The following is a 22869-nucleotide window of genomic DNA, read 5'->3' as shown; positions in this document are numbered from 1 at the left end:
TTATAGCAACAGGGCACTTCTGTTGGGAAATGTGATAGCCAATGAAAAGAATTACAGACCTATAATCAGTCATGGAGACGTAAGCCTTATTTGACATACTGATATTTTCATTAAGAGCTACATAAGAGACCTCAGTCTACCCAAGGCAGCCAGATCTTTCACTTGCCTCACCCAGAAGAGACAATTCAACAGAGCTTTATATTTTGGTTACTTTTTCTATAGAATAATCGAAAGAAATGGGATATAAACCTCATGAGGAGATTTCAATAAGGAAGGGTGCAGGTGAATGAAGGGAGGGGGAGTGTTGTTGAGACTCCCCAGCATGCAATTAAAGTTTCATCTTAGAGATTATTACAAAGTCTTCAGAGTCCTCTTGGGCTGGTTTATGACTCCCTCAAGACTCTTTGGTGTAACATCCTTTTCTTATCCAAAGTTTTCATATAGTTTAGGTTAATTTGGCTCCCAGAGTGAAGACAGGGCTAATGTCTTAAAGGCAATGCTGAGCTGTCTGTGAAGATTTACAGAGAATTTCTTTTTGTTTTCAGGGAACATTTGTTTTTCTATAAAATATAAAGAATAGTCACAATTATATTGTTCCTATTCTATGAGAGTGTATTTTCTTTACAATTATAAATTCTTGTTTCCAGTCCTCAATTACTGACAGACTATTACTTTTCCATCTGTTCTGTTTGTTCTTTGTTCCTTTGTTTCTCCTTTTTTGTTTTCTTTTGGATTATCCAAGTACTTTTATTACTTTCTTCTCCTACATTTTTGATGATTTTAAACTATTTTTATTGTGGTAAAATATATATAACATAAAAATGATCATCTTAACCACTTTAAGTGTACAGTTCTGGACATTAATTACATTCATATTGTTATGCATCCATCACCAGCATTCATCTCCAGAACTTTTTCATTATCCCAAACTGAAATTCCAATACCCATTAAATAATAACTTTCCATTCCACTTACCCCTAGCCCCTGGCAACTGACTATTAGAATTTTTATCTTTGAATTTTATTACCCTAGGAAACATATAAGTGGAATCACACAAAATTTGACCTCTGTGATAGGCTTATTTCACCTATCATATTGTCTTCAAGGTTTATTCATGTTTTAGAACATGTCAGAATTTCCTTCCAAAGGTTGCATTGTTTGTGTATATAAAATTTTATTTATCTATTCATATCTGAAGAATACTTCGGTTGCTTTCACCATTTCACTATTGTGAATAATGCTGCTGTGACTATGAGTGTAAAATATCTGCTCGATTCCTTGCATTCAATTCTTTTGTATACATACCCAGAAGTGGAATTGCTTAATCATTGATAATCCATGGCTTTTAGAAACTGCTGTACTATTTTCCACAGAGGCTGAACCATTTAATATTCCCACCAGCAGTGTACAAGTACTCTAATTTCTCCATATTCTTGACAGTTTTTGCTGTTTGCTTTTATAATAACCCAGAGATCAAATTGCCAACATCCATTACATAAAAAGCAAGAGAATTCCAGAAAAACATCTACTTCTGCTTCACTGATTATGCTAAAGCCTTTGTGTGGATCACAACAAACTGTGGAAAATTCTTAAGAGATGGGAATACCAGACCACCTTACCTGCCTCCTGTGAAACCTGTATGTAAGTCAAGAAGCAACAGTTAGAACCAGCCATGGAACAATGGACTGGTTCCAAATTGGGAAAGGAGTACATCAAGGCTGTATATTGTCACCCTGCTTATTTAACTTATATGCAGTACATTATGGAAAATGCCAGGCTGGGTGAAGTACAAGCTGGAATGAAGATTGCAAAGAGAACTATCAATAACCTCAGATATGCAGATGACACCACTCTTCTGAAAGAAATTGAAGAACTCAAAAGTCTCTTGATGAAAGTGAAAGAGGAGACTGAAAAAGTTGGATTAAAACTCAACATTCCAAAAACTGAAGATCATGGCATCTGGTCCCATCACTTCATGACAAATAGATGGGGAAGCAATGGAAGCAGTGAGAGACTTTATTTTCTTGAGCTCTGAAACAAATGTGGATGGTTACTGCAGCCATGAAATGAAAAGACACTTGTTCCTAGGAAGAAAAGCGATAACAAATCTAGACAGCATATTAAAAATCAGAGACATTACTGTGCTGACAAAGGTCTGTATAGTCAAGGCTATGGTTTTTCCAGTAGTTATGTATGGATGTGAGAGTTGGACCATAAAGAAGGCTGAATACCAATGAATTGATGCTTTCAAGCTCAATTCTCAAGAAGACTCTTGAGAGTCCCTTGGACAGCAAGGAGATCAAACCAGTTAATCCTAAAGGAAATCAATCCTGAATATTCATTGGAAGGACTGATGCTGAAGCTGAAGCTCCAATACTTTGGCCACCTGATGTGAAATGTGGACTCATTGCAAAAGACCCTAATGCTGGGAAAGATTGAAGGCAAGAGGAGAGGGGATGACAGAGGATGAGATGATTGGATGGCATCACTGACTCAATGGACATCAGTTTGAACGAACTGCAAGATGGTGAAAGACAGAGAAGCCTGGCATGCTGCAGTGCCTGGGGTCACAAAGAGCTGGACATGACTGATCGACTGAACAACAACAAAGAATATTGTGAAGACTGCCATCATATCCTGCCCACATAATGGAGTGTCACTCCTGGATCTTGCTTCAGACATATAAGCTGCCCCAGCCGTTGATCATTGATGTCTCTGTTGCTGAAAAAATACTCCTTTAGAAAGATATCCTTTGTTTAAAGACAATTGTATTATTTTTTATTTAAAAAGTAAATCATGCAGTCATGTGGAAAAGAATTTAAAACATTCAAAAAAGATCTCTTTTTCTGTCTTCTTCCTCAGACACCAAATTCTCCTTATTGAAGCAAACCCTGACACCAGTCTGGATCTTCTTCAGAAGATGGTCTACACATTTATATTACAGGTATTTACACCCTGCAGCTCACTTATTATTTAATATTTATTTATTTTTGATTGATTGATGATTGGTTTACAATATGGGTTTGATTTGGCATATATCAGCATGAATTAATCATAGTTGTACATATGTCTCCTCCCTCTTGAATCTCCCTCCCTCAGTTCACTTTTTTTTTTACTCAATAATGTATCTTGAAGTAATTATGTAACATTACTTATAGAGCTACTTCATATTTTATGAAATTGAAGATACAGTATTCCACTGTATGACTAAACTATAGCTATTAAATAGCTACAACTATTTAATTCAGTTCAGTTCAGTTGCTCAGTCATGTCTGACTCTTTGCGACCCCATGAATCGCAGCACTCCAGGTCTCCCTGACCATCACAAACCCCAGAGTTCACTCAAACTCGTGCATCGAATTGGTGATGCCATCCAGCCATCTCATCCTCTGTTGTCCCCTTCTCCTCCTGCCCCCAATCCCTCCCAGAATCAGTCTTTTCCAATGAGTCAGTTCTTTGCATGAGGTGACCAAAGTACTGGAGTTTCATCTTCAGCATCAGTCCTTCCAATGAACACCCAGGACTGATCTCCTTTAGGATGGACTAGTTGGATCTCCTTGCAGTCCAAGGGACTCTCAAGAGTCTTCTCCAACACCACAGTTCAAAAGCATCAATTCTTCGGTGCTCAGCTTTCTTCACAGTCCAACTCTCACATCCATACATGACCACTGGAAAAACCATTGCCTTGACTAGATGGACCTTTGTTGACAAAGCAATGTCTCTGCTTTTGAATATACTATCTAGGTTGGTCATAACTTTCCTTCCAAGGAGTAAGTGTCTTTTAATTTCATGGCTGCAATCACAATCTGCAGTGATTTTGGAGCCCCCCAAAATAAAGTCTGACACTGTTTCCCCAGGGATCTATTTCCCATGAAGTGATGTGACCAGATGCCATGATCTTCATTTTTTGAATGTTGAGCTTTAAGCCAACTTTTCCACTCTCCTCTTTCACTTTCATCAAGAGGCTTTTTAGTTCCTCTTCACTTTCTGCCATAAGGGTGGTGTCATCTGCATATCTGAGGTTATTGATATTTCTCCTGGCAGTCTTGATTCCAGCTTGTGTTTCCTCCAGCCCAGCGTTTCTCATGATGTACTCTGCATATAAGTTAAATAAGTAGGGTGACAATATACAACCTTGACCTACTCCTTTTCCAATTTGAAGCAGTCTGTCATTCCATGTCCAGTTCTAACTGTTGCTTCCTGACCTGTATACAGGTTTCTCAAGAGGCAGGTCAGGTGGTCTGGTATTCCTATCTCTTTCAGAATTTTCCACAGTTTATTGTGATCCACACAGTCAAAGGCTTTGGCACAGTCAATAAAGCAGAAATAGATGTTTCTCTGGAACTCTCTTGCTTTTTTCATGATCCAGTGGATGTTGGCAATTTGATCTCTGGTTCCTCTGCCTTTTCTAAAACCAGCTTGAACATCTGGAAGTTCATTGTTCATGTATTGCTGAAGCCTGGCATCGAGAATTTTGAGCATTACTTTACTAGCATGTGAGATCAGTGCAATTGTGCGGTAGTTAGAGCATTCTTTGGCATTGCCTTTCTTTGGGATTGGAATGAAAACTTATTTAATTAGTTTTCCATTAATGGGAACTGACATTTTCCTCAACATTTTGCTATTACAACAATGATACAATGAACATTTTTACACTTTCATAATTTCCTATATGTGTGAAAAAAGCCATAGGCTTATTTTCCTTATTTTTTTTACCATTAAAATATTATCCCTAGAAAATCACTCCTGAAACCCAGTTCTCATTTTCTTCATCTGCAGAATCAGATAGCTGAATTGATGAATATATACAATAATAGAATAACTTTTCTTTCAGGATCTAGGAGATACTTCAAGGAGGGCTAGTCCAAGTTACTAATAAAAATCCTGAGTAAACAATGTTACTGATCTATAATTCCTTTTCATTATAGGGAACTGGAATGCAAAAGTAGGATCAAGAAATACCTGGAATAACAGGCAAATTTGGCCTTGGAGTACAGAATGAAGCAGGGCAAATTTTAATAAAGTCTTGCCAGTAGAACGCACTGGTCATAGCAAACACCCTTTTCCAACATAAGAGAAGACTCTACATATGGACATCACCAGATGGTCAATACTGAAATCAGATTGATTACATTCTTTGCACCCAGTAATGGAGAAGCTATATACAGTCAGCAAAAACAAGACTGGGAGCTGACTGTGGCTCAGATCAGGGACTCCTTATTGCCAAATTCAGACTGAAATTGAAGAAGGTAGGGAAAACCACTAGACCATTCAGGTATGACCTAAATCAAATCCCTTACAGTGGAAGTGACAAATAGATTCAAGGGATTAGATCTTACAGACAGAGTGCCTGATAAGCTATGGATGGAGGTTCATGACATTGTACAGGAAGCAGTGATCAAGACCATCCCTAAGAGAAAGAAATGCAAAAAAGGCAAAATGGCTGTCTGAGGAGGTCTTACAAAGAGCTGTGAAAAGGAGAGAAGTGAAAGGCAGAGGAGAAAAGGAAAGATATATCCATTTGAATGTAGAGTTCCAAAGAATAGCAAGGAGAGATAAGAAAACCTTCCTCGGTGATCATTGCAAATAAATAGAGGAAAACAACAGAATGGGAAAGACTAGAGACCTCTTCAAGAAAATTAGAGATACAAGGGAATATTTCATGCAAAGATGGGCACAATAAAGGACAGATATGGTATGTACCTAACAGAAGCAGAAGATATTAAGAAGAGATGGCAAAAATACACAGAAGAACTGGACAAAAAAGATCTTCATGACCCAGATAACCATGATGGTGTAATCACTCACCTAGAGCCAGACATCCTGGAATGTGAAGTCAAGTGGGCCTTAGAAAGCATCACTATGAACAAAACTAGTGGAGGTGATAGGATTCCAGTTGAGCTATTTCAACTTCTAAATGATGATGCTGTGAAAGTGCTGCACTCAATATGCCAGCAAATTTGGAAAACTCAGCAGTGGCCACAGGACTGGGAAAGGTCAGTTTTCATTCCAATCATGGAAAACAGATGGGGAAACAGTGCCAACAGTGACAGACTTTATTTTTGGGGCTCCAAAATCACTGCAAAAAACAAAAAAACAAAATAACTGCAGATGGTGACTGCAGCTATGAAATTAAAAGACATTTACTCCTTGGAAGGAAAGTTATGACCAACCTAGACAGCATATTAAAAAGCAGAGACATTGCTTTGCCAGCAAAGGTCTGTGTAGTCAAAGCTATGGTTTTTCCAGTAGTCACATATGGATGTGAGTGTTGGAGTACAAAGCAGCTGGGCACGGAAGAACTGATGCTTTTGAACTGTGGTGTTGGAGAAGACTCTTGAGAGTCCCTTGGACTGCAAGGAGATTCAACCAGTCCATCCTAAGGGAAATCAGTCCTGAAAATTCATTAGAAGGACTGATGCTGAAGCTGAAACTCCAATCCTTTGGCCACCAGATGCAAAGAACTGGCTTATTTGAAAAGACCCTGATACTGGGAAAGATTAAAGGCAGGAGGAGAAGGAGATGACAGAGGATGAGATGGTTTTATGGCATCAATGACTCAATGGACATTAGTTTGAGTAAGCTCTGGGAGTTGGTGATGGACAGGGAGGCCTGGTGTACTGCAGTCCATGGGGTCGCAAAGTGTCGGACTTGACTGAGTGACTGAAATGAACTGAACTGAACAATTCCTGAGCACCTCTCCCTTAAAAGAATTAGGCCTAAATTGTCTCTGGGTTACTGGTTTCCCTTATTTTATTGAAATCAACCCTTCTCCTTGCCCACCTTGTTTGCAGGGTAGAACACTCAGGAATCTGGAGGTGCTTGCAGTGAAAAGAAAATCAGTCCTTTGCATGTTTATGCCAGTCCCTGTATTCACTTGTCTCTGATTTGTGGGTTTTTGCATGATTATGCTACAAAATCATCTTCTGAAAGTGAGGGGAGAAGTGAGAAAGTATGGAACTTAGCCGTAATAGAAAACAACTTTTGGTTATAGTCATGACTAATCAGCTTGGATTAAACTTATCCTTCTACTAAAAGTAACTACAAAATCTGGAGAAATGACATAAAACAAGCCTTTGAAGGCACTAGAGAGAAGTCCACAGACATGACTTCAGGGGCTATAATTCCAGGGAAGGGAGGAATAAGAAGAGGAGCTCCACATTTACCTTGAGTGTTTCTCCTCTAGGATGATAATCACTGCATTGGGGAGTATGGGGACATGGAGGTATCTGAGAAAGAACAGCGAGAAGGAAGAATAAGTCTCAACAGAAAGCAGTAGTTTCATTGAACTAAGGACATAAGGGATTTGGTGTTTGTGGCTGCCAGAGAAACTGGTGTTTGAGAAAAAATACTGGAGACGGGAGGACCACAGAGAAGTGAGGGTCAAAATGTGATGTAGTTTCCTTTCTAGGCATTTTTTGATTTCTCAGTCATTCTTGTGCAAGGTGAGATTTCAAGAAGTCTAGCAGAAAGAAGAAACTGGGAGTTTAAAGAGCTGAGTAGAGGTCTTAGGAGTCATGGGTTTCAGAATATAGGCATAGAAAGTCAGGGCTCTCTAAGGTGAAGGTGTCCTGAAAACAGTTCAGGTGTGTGACTGAAATCTCAGAATGGTCATGTTCCTGACTAAGGATCACATCCCAGAAGTAGAAGCAAAGCTGTTTTAGACTATTTTTATTACACCTTAAAATAAGTACTCCTTAAATAAGATCAAAGTGATCTATTTTATTCTATCTCCTGGTAAAAGAAAACCTTCTTTACTACATTATTTAAAAAATTTTAAAATATAATGTTCAGCATTTGGTAAAAAATGAGGTATATAAGAAACAGGACAAAAAAAAAAAAAACAGGACAAATGAGCAAGAACCAAGAGAATAAATAAGCAACAGATACATGTTCACAGGTGACTGAAATTTTAGTCAATATTAGGATGAATGATTATCTGAAGGAAAAAAATACATTTTTTTAAAACCTGAAAATGAGGTAAACACAATTTAGGTCTCTAATTGCTCAAGAACTCTTTTGATTAACATTTTTTATAGTCTTAGAAATTTCTGCAGGGCCTTTTTCATATCTTTGTTTCTAAGACTATATATTACAGGGTTAAGAAGTGGTGTCACAGCAGAATAAAACAGAGTCACCATCTTCTGCATCCCAGCTTCGTGCTCAGATGTTGGGCTCCCATACATTACGAGGACTGAGCCATAGAACAGTGAGACCACAGCCAGATGAGACCCGCAGGTGGAGAAAGCCTTTTTTCGCCCAGCTGCTGAAGGGACTTTCAATACAGCTCTCAGGACCAGAGCATAAGACCCCATGATGAAGAGAAAAGGAACGATGAGGGGCACAGGACTTAAGGTGGAGAAGACAAGCTCTATCACAGGAGCTTTTTCGCAAGTGAGTGCTAGAAGAGGACCTGGGTCACACAGGAAGTGGTCAATGATCCCAGATCCACAGAAAGACATTTGGGAGATGATGATGATGGGAATCAAGAACCAGAGGAAACCAAGTACCCAGCAGCTGATCACAAGATTGGCACAGAGACGTCCAGTCATGAGAGTGGGGTAGTGTAGAGGCCAGCAGATGGCAAGGTATCGATCAAATGCCATAATAGCCAAGAAAAAGCATTCTGTAGAACCCAAGGAGAAGAAAAAGTAAAACTGGAGAAAGCACCCAGAGAAGGAGATGAGCTTGTTTTCAGAGAGGAAGTTGGCCAACATGTTGGGGACAGTGGAGGTGACATACCAGATCTCCAGGAAGGAGAAGTTGGCGAGCAGGATGTACATGGGGGTGTGGAGTCTCTGATCCCAGCACACAGCACAGATGATAGAACCGTTGCCGATGAGGGTCAGGAGGTAGACAGCAGAGAAGAGCCCAAAGAGGAGAATCTGCCCCTCCCTGGGGCAAGGGAAGCCCAGGAGGATGAAGCCAGTGATGGTGCTGGAGGTGTTGGGGGTGTTGGAGATTTTCATGGGTCTGCGAGCTGTGAAAGGACCAGCATATATCAAATGAGTTTGTATAGATATGAGGACCCACATTTATATTTAAATCATCTTGGAAAAGTAAATAGAGATTTGTATATTAATAGCTATTCTTTCCCCTTGTAAACTGGGTTAACTGTTCTCATTCACATTTTCATCATGGATTTAAGAAAATATTTGATCAGAATTGGTAAACTCTTGAAGGAAAGTGCGGTAGAGGTATTTGAACATTAGACTTTGTTCTTAATAGAGAATCTCACTATCTATCTATCTACTACCTGGCTACCTACCATGCTACTGCCTATCTAATTTCTCAGAAAAATAGGGACAGAGAAGAATAATTCTGCTACGTATAAAGGTCCTTTGTGGTTTCTAAAAATGATTATAAGTCCAGTACTAATTCAGAGGAATGTAGCTTTTTTATAATCAATTAAAAACAATTGTTACTTATAATGCTTAGGTATTTTTGACCAGGGTTGTTCTGCTGGGGTTCCTGAAATTTCATTTAGGGGTAAGCATCTGTTTAATTTAATAAATGACCCTTCAGATTAAATATTGAAGCACTGTTTTTATTTATTTTTTTGTGATAAAACATTTCAGTGTAGTATTTCTTCCCTTTCCTTTACCCTCACATCTAATTCATCAGCAATTTCTGCTAGTCTGTCTCTAAAATAAGTCTCATGTCCATTCACCTCTCTCTAATTCAAGCCATTTTCTTCTTTTCTTCACTGGACCACTGTGATACTGTCCTAACTGGGTTTCTTGTTTCTCATCCGTGTCTCTCTACAATCTGTGATCTGTACCATGGCCAGAGTGACTCTTAAGAAAATCAGATCACACAAATTTCAAATAGCTTCTCAATGCACTTAGAATCAAACAAATTTTCAAACTAGGGTCTTTGAATTGACCCTTATTCATATCTCCAAACTCTCCTCATGATTCTGTTAGTCAAATATATTTTTCTGTGTCTCTCATGCACATGCATACATACAGAAACACACACTCTGTTTGTAAGGAAGATATACACACCCTCTACTAACATGAATACTGAAAATATAAAACAGGGTTCAACAAACAGTGGGGTAGCAGGATGCATTCCATATCCTGTGCTCTACAGATCCTACTGCAAGCTGCATGTGTTTGGACTATAACACCTACTCTAGGCAGCATAACAGTAGAGAGGGACTCACTTTGTAATACTCTGCACCAGGGGTCAGCAAATATTTTCTTAGCTATTTTAGTCTTGTAGGCCATATAATCTTTATTATAAGTATTCATTTCTGCTGTTGTATGAAAGTAGCCATAGACACAAAACCTAAATGAATGCACATGGCTGTATCCTGATAAAACTTCATGTCCACAGAAATTTGAATTCCACGTAACTTTGATGTATTACAGAACATTAGTCTTCTATGGATTTTTAAATTTAAATTAAAAAGTAAAAATTCTTAGCTCACTGGCTGTACAAAAGCAGGCCATATTTGACCTATTGCCATAATTTGCTGAGTCCTGGTCAATACATTTATAGAGACAGGAAAGCAAAGACATTCATTTTACTGTAGAACAATGGAAACTCTTTGGCCCATCATGTGACCTTATGAGAAATGGAGGAGACCTCTAGGGGGCAGCTGGAGTCAGCCTGTTCTGCACTCACAGATTTTTTTTGGACCAGTTTAATTACAAAAATTCAGTTTCCAAAGTCATCAGGATTGTCTTTCTCTTTCTGTTTCTTTACACACACACACTTGCATGCACTGGTTCCTTCCTCCACACAATACTTCAGTAATATAACATTGGCCTTCTTTCAGGTTCTAGAAGCAGCCAAGTACCTTCCTGACTAAGTGTCTTTCTTCTTGTTGGCCTTCATGGTCGCTCTTAATTCCTACTGCTCAGCACACTACGAGGAAGAGGGTATGTACTTTGTAAACGTTTTTTTACGGAAATGACTCTCTACATCGTGAACAATGTAGAGAATATAGACAGATAGTATAGAAATATTTACCAATTACTTCATTTGAGCTTCAAATAGCTTGTGAGATGAAATCTTAGGAAATGAATTATATAGGAAAAGGCTCCAAATGATCTAGGTAATGAGAGTACTGGCCCAGACTTGAGATGAATCCATTCAAAGAAGTAATGGAAGCTAATGTTCTGTGTGGAAGAATATGTCCCACCACAAGTGGCTTACTCTCTGTTTCTGGACATAATTATGGTCCCCCAGTTGTGGGTGTTAAAATAGGAGAGGAGGAAGATGGGAGGAAATTCTAGGTTCAGCCTCATAACAAAGTAGCTTGCTGGCTCTAGTGGAGTCCTCTATTGTCTATAAACTTTGTTTTCTTAATTTTTGAAATTTTTATTCTCTATTTTTAATTGAAGTATAGTTGATTTACAGTGTTGTGCTAATTTCTGCTGTACAGCAAAGTCACTCAATTATACACATATATACATTCTCTTTAATATTCTTTTCCATTATGGTTTATCACAGGAGATTGGGTGTAGTTCCCTGTGCTACACAATAGGAGCTTATTGTTTTTCCATTGCTTGAAAAATTTGTTCTATATTGTTTACCCATTCTAAATGTAATAGTTTGTATTTACTAACCCCAAACATCCTGTCCATCCCTCTCTCTCCCTCTTCCCCCTTGGCAACCACAACTCTGTTCTTTTTAGCTTTCTTTTCTTTATATGAGAAAGGAATAGTACTGTATGATTTTTAATTACTTTTCATTAGAGCATGCTTACTCCTATTCCAAGTATACTGCAAGTACAGATGATATCAAGGCTGTGAGGTCTGTAAGATCTAGAAGGGGTATTGTAGTGACATCTATCTCTTACATGAGAATATCAGTTGGATAGATTTTCACGTCTACAAGAAGGGAAAAGATCCAGGCCAGTTCCCTCTCAGGGCAGTTTTACTTTGAGAGTATGACAATATGCCCTAGAAAATAAGAAGGATGTGAAAAATGATTCTGTGTGTGCCATCATCATTTCATGCTCAACTAAATTGACTATGGATGAAAAAAAATATTTCTAACAAGATTGTATTGTTTGTTGCTGCTGCTGCTTCTGCTAAGTAGCTTCAGTCGTGTCCGACTTTGTGCAACCCCAGAGATGGCAGCCCACCACGCTCCCCCGTCCCTGGGATTCTCCAGGCAAGAACACTGGAGTGGGTTGCCATTTCCTTCTCCAATGCATGAAAGTGAAAAGTGAAAGTGAAGTTGCTCAGTTGTGTTTGACTCTTAGCGACCCCATGGACTGCAGCCTTCCAGGCTCCTCCGTCCATGGTATTTGCCAGGCAAGAGTACTGGAGTGGGGTATTGTTTGTTACTTACCCTTAATTAATTTCCTTCTCTGTACAGAGTAGCTGTGGTTTCACCTGGCACAAAGGGGACGCTGGAGCTGTCCAGAGAGGCAGGAAGTGTCCCCTGAATTAGTTGTAGGAAGTGCTGTGGCAGAAAGAGTGGGAATATGCAAATAGTGGTGTCAAAGCTGTGTGACGTATAGAGGATGTTTGGACTGAGTCATTGACAAAGCCAAACAAGAAAAACTACATACTCACCTGCATTATATCTTGGAAGGGTTGGGTTAAACTCAATCTTGAATAGTCAGGTCATCAGCTATACTATATAAAATGAAGGAAAGACGTTTCTCTGATATTTTACTTTTTCCTCAAGGCTAGTTTAAGAAGGCACAACGGGGTGGAAGCATTATTGGCCTATTGCAATAGCACATCCATCTATTTCATTTAGTTTGGTCAGGAGATAGCACACCTGTCCCATGCAATGCAGGAGACCTGAGTTTAATCCCTGGATTGGGAAGATACCCTGAAGAAAGGAGTGTCAGCCCACTCCAGTATTGTCTGGAGAATCTCATGGACAGAGGAGTCTGGCAGGCTACAGTCCAGAGGGACGCAAAGAGTTAGACACAACTGAGTGAGCACGTGCACACACACACACACACACACACACACACACACACACACACAACATATAACATGAAAGACCTGGATGAACTTTTTGGCCAATCTAATATCATATATAGTTAAAGCAGAGTAAAGGAACTCTTATTTAGAGGGTAGTAGTTTTTCTAACTTTTTAATATTTACTTTCTCCTCTAAGAAAATAGACAAAGAGGGCAATCTAAACCTGAAGTTTCTGTGAATATCTGGTCTTTCTGGAGAGGAAGGTTGTCCTTCTCTACAGAAACCACCAAGCAGTAAGGCAGTAGAAATAAGGTGACAATCTTTCTGTGTTTGCTGGAGGATGGAGAGATGCTAAGCAGAGGCTCCAGGGAGTGAGGATCCATGAGGACCAATTCACCACTTCCAGAAGAAGATCTGTGTTAGGAGAATGTTCTTTACTAGTCATTCCCTTCCTCTGGGCCTGCCCTCTCTGGAGACTCTGAGCCTTCTATTTTACCTTTGACTCCCAGTAGAGTGGAAAATGTTACTTTTTATAGCCCCCCAATTCTCAGGGATGGCAAGAGATTTCATCAATGTGTAAGACAACTCATGCCATATCGGGTGTTAGTAAAGTCTATAAAAATAACACAGTGTGGTGGCTATGATGTAAGAAATTGTTCCTGGGCTTCTAGTGAATGCTATCAATTATGAGTTTTGGAAACAGAGCCTCCTTTGATTTTCTAGGAAGAAGAGATAGGTGGGCTGAAGGTATGATGTGACCTCAGCCATAGAGGGCTGTGCAGCTAGTTGCCCCAGGAATCCGTTCCCTTCCAGGGGCTCTCTGGTTGTTTTACAGATCTTTCCTTTCTCACTTGTGCTTGAGCCCTGTGAGTGTCAAGCAGATGTTTTAAGGGTCTACTTGTCAGGTCTGAGAGAGGCCAGAGCAGAACATTCCTTACATCTACTCAGGAGTTGCATCAGGGAGTTGGATCTAAGCTTCCTCATCTTGATGGACATAGAGATGTCTTAGCAGAATCCACTTCTTGTCCCTTTCTCTCCAATTTGTGAAGGATTTTTATGGCAAAGACTTATCAGGTCATTTCATCTCCTTGTTTGAACAGCTTTGTTGTTTCCCTCTGTCCACAACATGAGATTCAAAACTGCCTAATAAAAACTTTTGCACTGGAGCCTTAACCTATAGCTATTGTTACCACTGTTGTTGTTAAATTTTTATATTTTTACCTTTCCTCCAGTATTTCCTGTAGAAGTCCTTGTGTCAACAGTCACATCAAATTGCTTAGATACACAGGGGAAGATCATATATTTTTGTGGGGTGAATATTATCTTACCCTCTGAAAAGCAGGCAAGAACCATCTGCATTGATGACTGCTAGTGTGAGAGTTAAGCCCTGTGAAGTGAGGATCCCAGGAGATTATTTATTCATGCAGAAGTAGAGAGCTAACTCACTAAATGTTCTCTTTGCCTTATTTTTTTAAACCTTTCCTGTCATTTTCCCCCTCAGCTCAGACAGTTTCTCACAAAATTATGTTTTTAATTTTAATTTTATTTTGAAACATAGTTGGTTAATGATGTTGTGTTAGTTCAAATATACAGCAAAGTGATTCAGTTATACATATACATGTATCTGTTCTTTTAAAAATTCTTTTCCCATATAGGTTATTACAGAATATTGAGAGTTTCCTGTGCTGTACAGTAGGTCCTTGCTGCTTATCTATTTTAAATATAGCAGTGTGTACATGTTAATCCCAAACTCCCAGTCTATCCCTGCCTGCCACCCTTCTGCCCTGATAATTGTAAGTTCATTCTCTAGGTCTGTGAATCTGTCTCTGTTTTGTAAATAAGTTCATTTGTATCATTTAAAAATTTTTTCCCATATAAGCAATATCATGTGATATTTGTCTTTCCCTGTAAGACTTACTTCACTTACTATGATAATCTTCAGATTTATTCATGTTGCTTCAGATGGCATTGGTTCCTTCTTAATGGCTGAGTAGTATTCCATTGTATATGCATATCATATCTACTTTATCCACTCATTTGTTGATAGCCATTTAGGTTGCTTCCATGTCTTGGCTATTGTAAGCAGCACTTTAATGAACATTGGTGTGCATGTATCCTTTTGAGCCATATTTTTCTCAGGATATATGCCCATGAGTGGAATTACTGGATCATATCAAGATTGCAGGGAGAAATATCAATAACCTCAGATATGCAGATGACACCACCCTTATGGCAGAAAGTGAAGAGGAGCTAAAAAGCCTCTTGATTAAAGTGAAAGAGGAGAGTGAAAAAGTTGGCTTAAAGCTCAACATCTAGAAAACTAAGATCATGGCATCTGGTCCCATCATTTCATGGGAAATAGATGGGGAAACAGTGCAAACAGTGTCAGACTTTATTTTTTTGGGTTCCAAAATCACTGCAGATGATGATTGCAGCCATGAAATTAAAAGACACTTAATCCTTGGAAGGAAAGTTATGACCAACCTAGATAGCATATTCAAAAGCAGAGACATTACTTTGCCAACAAAGGTCCGTCTAGTCAAGGCTATGGTTTTTCCAGTGGTCATGTATGGATGTGAGAGTTGGACTGTGAAGAAAGCTGAGCACTGAAGAACTGATGCTTTTGAACTGTGGTGTTGGAGAAGACTCTTGAGAGTCCCTTGGACTGCAAGGAAATTCAAGCAGTCCATCCTAAAGGAGATCAGTTCTGGGTGTTCATTGGATGGGCTGATGTTGAAGCTGAAACTCCAGTACTTTGGCTACCTCATGCCAAGAGTTGACTCATTGGAAAAGACCCTGATGCTGGGAGGGATTGGGGGCAGGAGGAGAAGGGGACGACAGAGGATGAAATGGCTGGATGGCATCATAGATTCGATGGACATGAGTTTGGGTAAACTTCGGGAGTTGGTGTTGGACAGGGAGGCCTGGCGTGCTGCGATTCATGGGGTTGCAAAGAGTCAGACATGACTGAGGAAATGAACTGAACTGATGGTAGCTCTATTTTTAGTTTTTAAGGAACCTCCATATTGTTCTCCATAATGGCTGTACCAATTTACATTCCACCAGCAGTGTAGGAGGGTTCCCTTTTCTCCACACCTTCTTCAGGATATGCTGTTTTTGGATTTTTGGTGGTGATGGCCTACTGTCTGATATGAGGTAACATCTCCTCATAGTTTTGATTTCAATTTCTCTAATAACTAGCAATGTTGAGCATCTTTTCATGTGCTTCTTGGCCTTTTGTGTGTCTTTTTTGGTATAGATATCTATCCATTTACGTCCTCTGCCCATTTTTTTTATTGGTTTAGTTTTTCTCATGATATTGAGCTGCATGAGCTATTTTTAAATTTTGATGACTAATCCTTTGTTGCTGGCATCATTTGCAAATATTTTCTCCTATTCTGTGAGGTTTTTTGTTGTTGTTATTTGTTTATGGTTTCTGTTGCTGTGCAAAAGATTTTGAGTTTAATTGGGTCCCATTAGTTTTTGTTTTTGTTTTCATTCTCATTACTCTGGGAGATGATGTGAAAAAGATATTCTGCATTTTATGTCAGTGTTCTGCCTATGTTTTCCTGTAAGAGTTTTATAGTATTTGGTCTTACATTTAGATCTTTAATCCATTTGAATTTATTTTTCTGTATGTTGTTAAAGAATGTTATAATATCATTTTTTTTTACATGTAGCTGTCCAGTTTCCCCAGCACCATTTATTGACGAGAATGTCTTTCCTTCACTATATAGTCCTTTGTCCTTTGTCATAGATTAATGACCATAGGTGTGTGGATTTATTTCTGAGCTTTCTATCCTGTTCCATTGATCTATATTTCTATTTTTGTACCAGCACCATACTGTCCTGGTTACTGTAGCTTTGTACTCCAGTCTGAAGTCAAGAAGTTGGATTCCTCCAGCTCTGTTATTCTTTCTTAAGGTTGCTTTGGCTACTCATAGTCTTTTGTGTTTCCATATAAATTTCAAGAACTTTCTTCCTGTATTAAATGTGAAAAAACAGGATGGTTGTATCAGTACAACATGGTTATTTACCCTTGTGATTACGAGCCTGACTGGGAGCTGTGATATGCTGCTGATGCCCAGCATCATGACAGAGTATCTTACCATGTATCACTAGCCTGGGAAAAGATCATAATTAAAAATTCAAAGTATGGTTTCTACTAAATAAATATTGCTTTCATGCAGTTGTAATGTTGAAAAATCACATGTCAAACTATCATTAAGTCATGGACAATCAATACTTAATATTGCAGCGTTTGACAATAAAGCATAAAATTGGGGGGGGAAAAAAACAAAATAGAAAAAGACCTCCTCATTACTACTCAAACATTGCCATTTAAAGTATTTTTATACTTTTTTGTATTGTTTTCTGAAGACTGGATTTAACTTTTCTGCACGTGTTGTATTTACAATATTATTCTATACTAATTCACAAGTTCTTATTTATCAGCCATTTCCCATAAATACTTCTTAATTGTGGCTCAGCAGGAAAGAATCAGCCTGCCATTGCAGGAAAATTCCCTGTAGAAGAAAATGGCAACCCACTCCAATATTCTTGCCTGGGAAATCCCATGGACAAGGAGCCTGGAGGGCTACAGTCCATGGGGTTGCAAAGAGTTGGACACAACTTAGTGACTAAACACAACTATACTTATTCACTAAGTTCTTATCAGCCTTTTCCCATAAACTCTTCCTAATAGCTGGATATTATTCAGCTGTAGAGGCACAAGGGGAATTTTCCCCACTTTCACTCAATAACATATATATGTATATATATAAAACTCTGTTACAACAAACTAATAATGATGAAGAATGTGAGTTTTGGACTCAGAGAGAATTGGTTGAATCCCTGCTTTCTGAGTTGTTATTAGATGGCATTACTGGCAAATTGTTATCTGTTCTCTCCAGGCCTTAGTTTTCTATTCTGTAAAACAGGTGAAATAGTAATGGCTCATATAATTTTATAATGAAGACTAAAAAAGATAGTGTATATAAAATGCTTAACTTGGAAACTTACATATAATAACCTAACATCAGGAGACACCATAGCATAACAGTTTATAGTATGGTTTCTGGAGTCATAGTTCTTTAATTCAACCTGGTTCCAACACTCTTAACTGTTTGGTAAACTTGCTTACTCAGTCAAGGCTTAGTTACCTCATTTATAAAAAGATACTGATGGTGTACTTGAGGCTGTACAATTCTTGAATGGCTAAAGTGGAAGTTCATTTCAGGCACATTGTGAGTTAGCTGGATTTAGTAGAAATGCAGACAATAATTTACTTGATTATCATGATACCTCTATAAAGACTCTAATCTTCAATTTCCTCAATCAAAACCTTCTCAGTAAGAATAGGAAACTTGTTCTCAGTCATGTCTTTTATGGAATGAGTATTAACCAAAACTCATGAATAGTTTTTCCTATAGAAGCGTCCTGTGGAAGACTGGTTTATTAATTATATATCTCTAGCCTACTATAGAAAATGAACATATGTGGTATGCTTAATGCTGTTGTTTAGTTACTAAGTCATGTCTGACTACTTTGTGAGTCCATGGACTGTAGCTCACCAGACTCTTCTCTCCTTGGTATTTCCCAGGTAAGAATATTGGAGTAGGTTGCCATTTCCTTCCCTAGGGAATCTTTCTGACCCAGGTATCAAACTTGGAGATAATTGCATATTATAAGGCTAAATGTAAGAGCACTTTGTATGGAAACATATATAATAGTGATTTGTTTTTGAAAGATAATGAAAAAATCCTTATATATAATTAAATATTTTTATATAATTAGGATCTTGGAGAATAGTATGAAGCGTGCATACTAGGTTGTTATTACTGTTGATCTAGTAGAGATAGGATGAGTGAAAACTAGATTGTGGGTGAAGTGATGGTAGTAGGGAGTGGTAAGGAGAAAAATAAAGGAGTCTGTCATAAAAACAGCATGTACAATATCCGACTTGTAGAAAATCAACTTATATGAGTGTGTGTATGTGCATAAAATAATACATGAAGGATTGTTCACTGAAATATTAATGGTGTTTACCTGAGGGTGATGGGTTTATATAACTTTTAATTTTAAATATTTTTATACTTTTTCTCTTGTTTAGTAATTATAATAATAAGCATTTATTATAATTGAGAAAAGATACAGCTACTTTTTTTCTGGTTCTGGCTATGAGAGCCAAGTCATTTTCTTTTTTTTCCCTTCCCATCCCATTTTTTAAAGTTGATGTACTGTTGATTTATAATATTAGTTTCAGGTGTACAACATCATGATTGAGTATTTTGAATATAATATACTCCATGTAAAGTTGTTATAAAATATTGGCTATACTCCTTGTGCTGTACAATGTATTCTTGTAGCTTATTTTATACACAGTTCAGTTCAGTTCAGTCACTCAGTCGTGTCCGACTCTTTGCGACCCCAGGAATCACAGCACGCCAGGCCTCCCTGTCCATCACCAATTCCTGGAGTTCACTCAGACTCATGTCCATCGAGTCAGTGATACCATCCAGCCATCTCATCCTGTCATCCCCTTCTCCTCCTGCCCCCAATCCCTCCCAGCCTCAGAGTCTTTTCCAATGAGTCAACTCTTTGCACGAGGTGGCCAAAGTACTGGAGTTTCAGCTTCAGCATCATTCCCTCCGAAGAAATCCCACGGCTGATCTCCTTCAGAATGGATTGGTTGGATCCCCTTGCAGTCCAAGGGACTCTCAAGAGTCTTCTCCAACACCACAGTAGTTTGTACCTATTACAAATAGGTACAATACCCTCCCCTTCTCTCTCCTCACTGGTAACCACTAGTTTGTTCTCCAAATGCATGAATGTGTTTCTGTTTTTTTACATTCATTCAAAATATTCATTCATTTTTTTTAGTTTTGGGATTCCAGATATATATGATAATACTCAGTATTTGTCTTTCTCTGAGTTATTATGCATAATATCCTCCAGGTCCATCTATGTTGTTATAAATGACAAAATTTCATTCTATTTTTAGCTGATTAGTATTCTATTCTGTACACACACACACACACACACACACACACACACACACCCCTTATCTTCTTTATTCATTCATCTGCACATCATAAACACTTAGGCTATTACCATATCATGGCTTGTGTAAATATTGCTGCTAAGAACATTTGGGTGAATTTATGTTTTTGAATTAGTGTTTTTATTTTCTTTAGATAAACACCCAGGAGTAGAACTGCAAGATCATATGGCAGTTCTATTTTTAGTTTTTGAGACTCCCTCCATACAGTTTTCTATAGTGGCTGCACCAGTTTATATTCCTATCAACAGTGTACAAGTGTTCCCATGTCCTGGCCACCACTGATTATTTATCTTTTTGATGATAGCCATTCTGACCAGTGTGAGGTGATATCTCACTGTGGTTTTGATTTGCATTTCTCTGAGGATTATGTAAGTTGAACATCTTTTCATGACCTATTGGGCAACTGTATGACTTAATTAGAAAAATATTTATTCATATCTTGCCCTTTTTCAGCCAAGTTTTCTATTTTTTATTGTTGAGGTGACTGAGTTCTTTATTTGGATATTAACCCCTTATCTGTTACATGGTTTGAAGTATTTTCTTCCATTCAGTAGGGTGTTTTCTCACTTTGTTAATTGTTTCTTTTGTTTTGCAGAAGGTTTTGAATTTTATATTGTCCCATTTGTTGATTTTTTTCTTTTGTTGTTTGTGCTTTTGGTACAAGTATTATTATTACCATTATCTTGTATTAACCTATAATGGAGTATAATCTATGTTGTTGTTGTTCAGTCGCTCAATCATGTCTGACTCCTTGAGACCCCATGGACTGCAGCAAGCCAGGCCTCCCTGTCCTTCACCATCTCCTAGAGCTTGCTCAATCTCATGTCCATTGTGTCAGTGACACCATCCAACCATCTCGTCCTCTGTTGTCCCTTTCTTCTCTTGCCTTCAATCTTTCCCAGCATCAAGGTCTTTTCTAATAAGTCAGCTCTTTGCATCAGGTGGCCAAAGTATTGGAGTTTCAGCCTCAGCATCAGTCCTTCCAATGAATGGTCAGGATCGATTTCCTTTAGGACTGACTGGTTTGATCACCTTGCAGTCCAAGGGACTCTCAAGAGTCTTCTACAACAGCACAGTTCAAAAACATCAATTCTTTGGTGCTCAGCCTTCTTTATAGTCCACCTCTCACATTCATTCATGACTACTGGAAAAGCCACAGTTTTGACTATCTGGACTTTTGCTGGTAAAGTAATATCTCTGCTTTTTAATATGCTGTCTAGGTTTGTCAGAGCTTTTCTTCTAAAGAACAAGCATCTTTTGATTTCATGGCTGCAGTCACCATCTGTACTGACTTTGGAGCCCCCCAAAATAAAGTCTTTCCCTATTTCCATTGTTTCCCCATCTATTTGCCATGAAGTGATGGGACCAGATGCCATTGTCTTAGTTTTCTGAATGTTGACTTTTAAACCATCTTTTTCACTCTTCTCTTTTACTTTCATCAAGAGACTCCTCAGTTCTTCTTTGCTTTCTGCCATAAGGGTGGTGTCATCTGCATATCTGAGTTTATTGATATTTCTCCTGCCAATCTTATTTCTAGCTTGTGCTTCATCCAGCCCAGCATTTCTCATGATGTACTCTGCACTTAACTTAAATAAGCAGGGTGACAATATACACCTTGCTGTACTCCTTTCCCAATTTGGAACCAGTCCGTTACATATCTAGCTCTAATTGTTGCTTCTGGACCTGCATACAGGTTTTGTAGGAGGCAGGTCAGGTGGTCTGGTATTCCCATCTCTTTAAGAATTTTCCAGAGTTTGTTGTGATCCACACAGTCAAAGGCTTTGGCATAGTCAATGAAGCAGAAGTAGGGGTTCTTCTGGAATTCTCTTGCTTTTTCTATGATCCAGTGTATGTTGTCAATTTGATCTCTAGTTCCTCTGCTTTTTCTAAGTCCAGCTTGAATATCTGAAAGTTCTTGATTCATGAACTGTTGAAGCCTGGCTTGAAGAATTTTGAGCATTACTCTGCTAGCATGTGAAATGAGTGCAGTTGTGCAGTAGTTTGAACAATGAGTGAAATGTGCAGTAGTTTTATAGTGTAATCTGTAAAAATACTGAATTACTATGCTGTACACAGGAAACTGATATAAGATTGCAAATCAACTATATACCAATGAAAAAATGGCCTAAATCTGTTCTCTGTGTTTCTGCTTTTTCATATCTTACTGTAAGTAAACTCCCCTCCCCTGCCCTCGCCTCTGCCCCGGGATCTGGAGCTGCCTGCATTGAAGAAAAGCAGATCTACTTCCTAGATTTGTGTTTGTACCAGTCCCTGTATTCACTCTTCTTTGTTTTGTGGGTTTTTGCATATTTATCTTATAGATCATCTTCTGAAACTGAGAATAGTAATGAGAATGTCTGGAATCTAAATATAAAAGACAAGAATCTCTGACTATGGTCATGACTAAACAGCTTGCATTAAACTAATCATTCTACAAAAAATAACTATAAAACCTTGACAAAATACATAAAAAGAACATTTTAAGGCACTAGAAAGCAGTTAACACAGAAAAGACTTCAGGGGATACAATTCCAAGAAGGGAGCACAAGGAGATGAGTTCCACATTCACCCTGGGGGTTTTCCCCTGAGGAATAGCAATCAGTAGGGCAGGAAAATGCAGATAGGAAGGCATAAGGAAAGATTGGGGTGAAAGAAGAATACTGTCTCAGCAAAAAGCAGTAGATTTTCCTCAGACTGAACTGAGGAAATAAAGGTTTGGTGCTATAGCCAGTAAGGCAGTTGGGGTTTGAGAAACAAATTCTGGAAAAGGAGGACCACAGAGAAGGAAGATCAAAGGGTAATATAATCTCCTTTCAAGGCATTTTTGATTTCTTAACTAGCCATTCATATACAAGATGAGATTTCAAAAAAAATCTAGTAGAAAGCAGAAATTGGGAGTCTAAAGAG

General features: G+C 38.4%; 1 protein-coding gene across 1 annotated transcript; it reads right to left on the bottom strand.

Annotated features, from left to right (window-relative positions):
- Window positions 1-8033: 8033 nt before the first annotated feature.
- On the bottom strand, window positions 8034-8969 carry LOC138073292 (olfactory receptor 11G2-like). The gene has a single exon (XM_068964917.1). It carries the CDS (start codon window positions 8967-8969, stop codon window positions 8034-8036), a length of 936 nt encoding a protein of 311 aa, XP_068821018.1.
- Window positions 8970-22869: the final 13900 nt, after the last annotated feature.

The sequence above is a fragment of the Capricornis sumatraensis genome, chromosome 2, assembly GCF_032405125.1.
Source record: "Capricornis sumatraensis isolate serow.1 chromosome 2, serow.2, whole genome shotgun sequence".
NCBI lineage: Eukaryota > Metazoa > Chordata > Mammalia > Artiodactyla > Bovidae > Capricornis > Capricornis sumatraensis.
This window is presented reverse-complemented; position numbering and strand designations above follow the sequence as displayed.

Bases quoted from the DNA above. Each gene is read 5' to 3' on its own strand.
- LOC138073292 (XM_068964917.1), bottom strand. From the start codon at position 8,969: ATGAAAATCTCCAACACCCCCAACACCTCCAGCACCATCACTGGCTTC.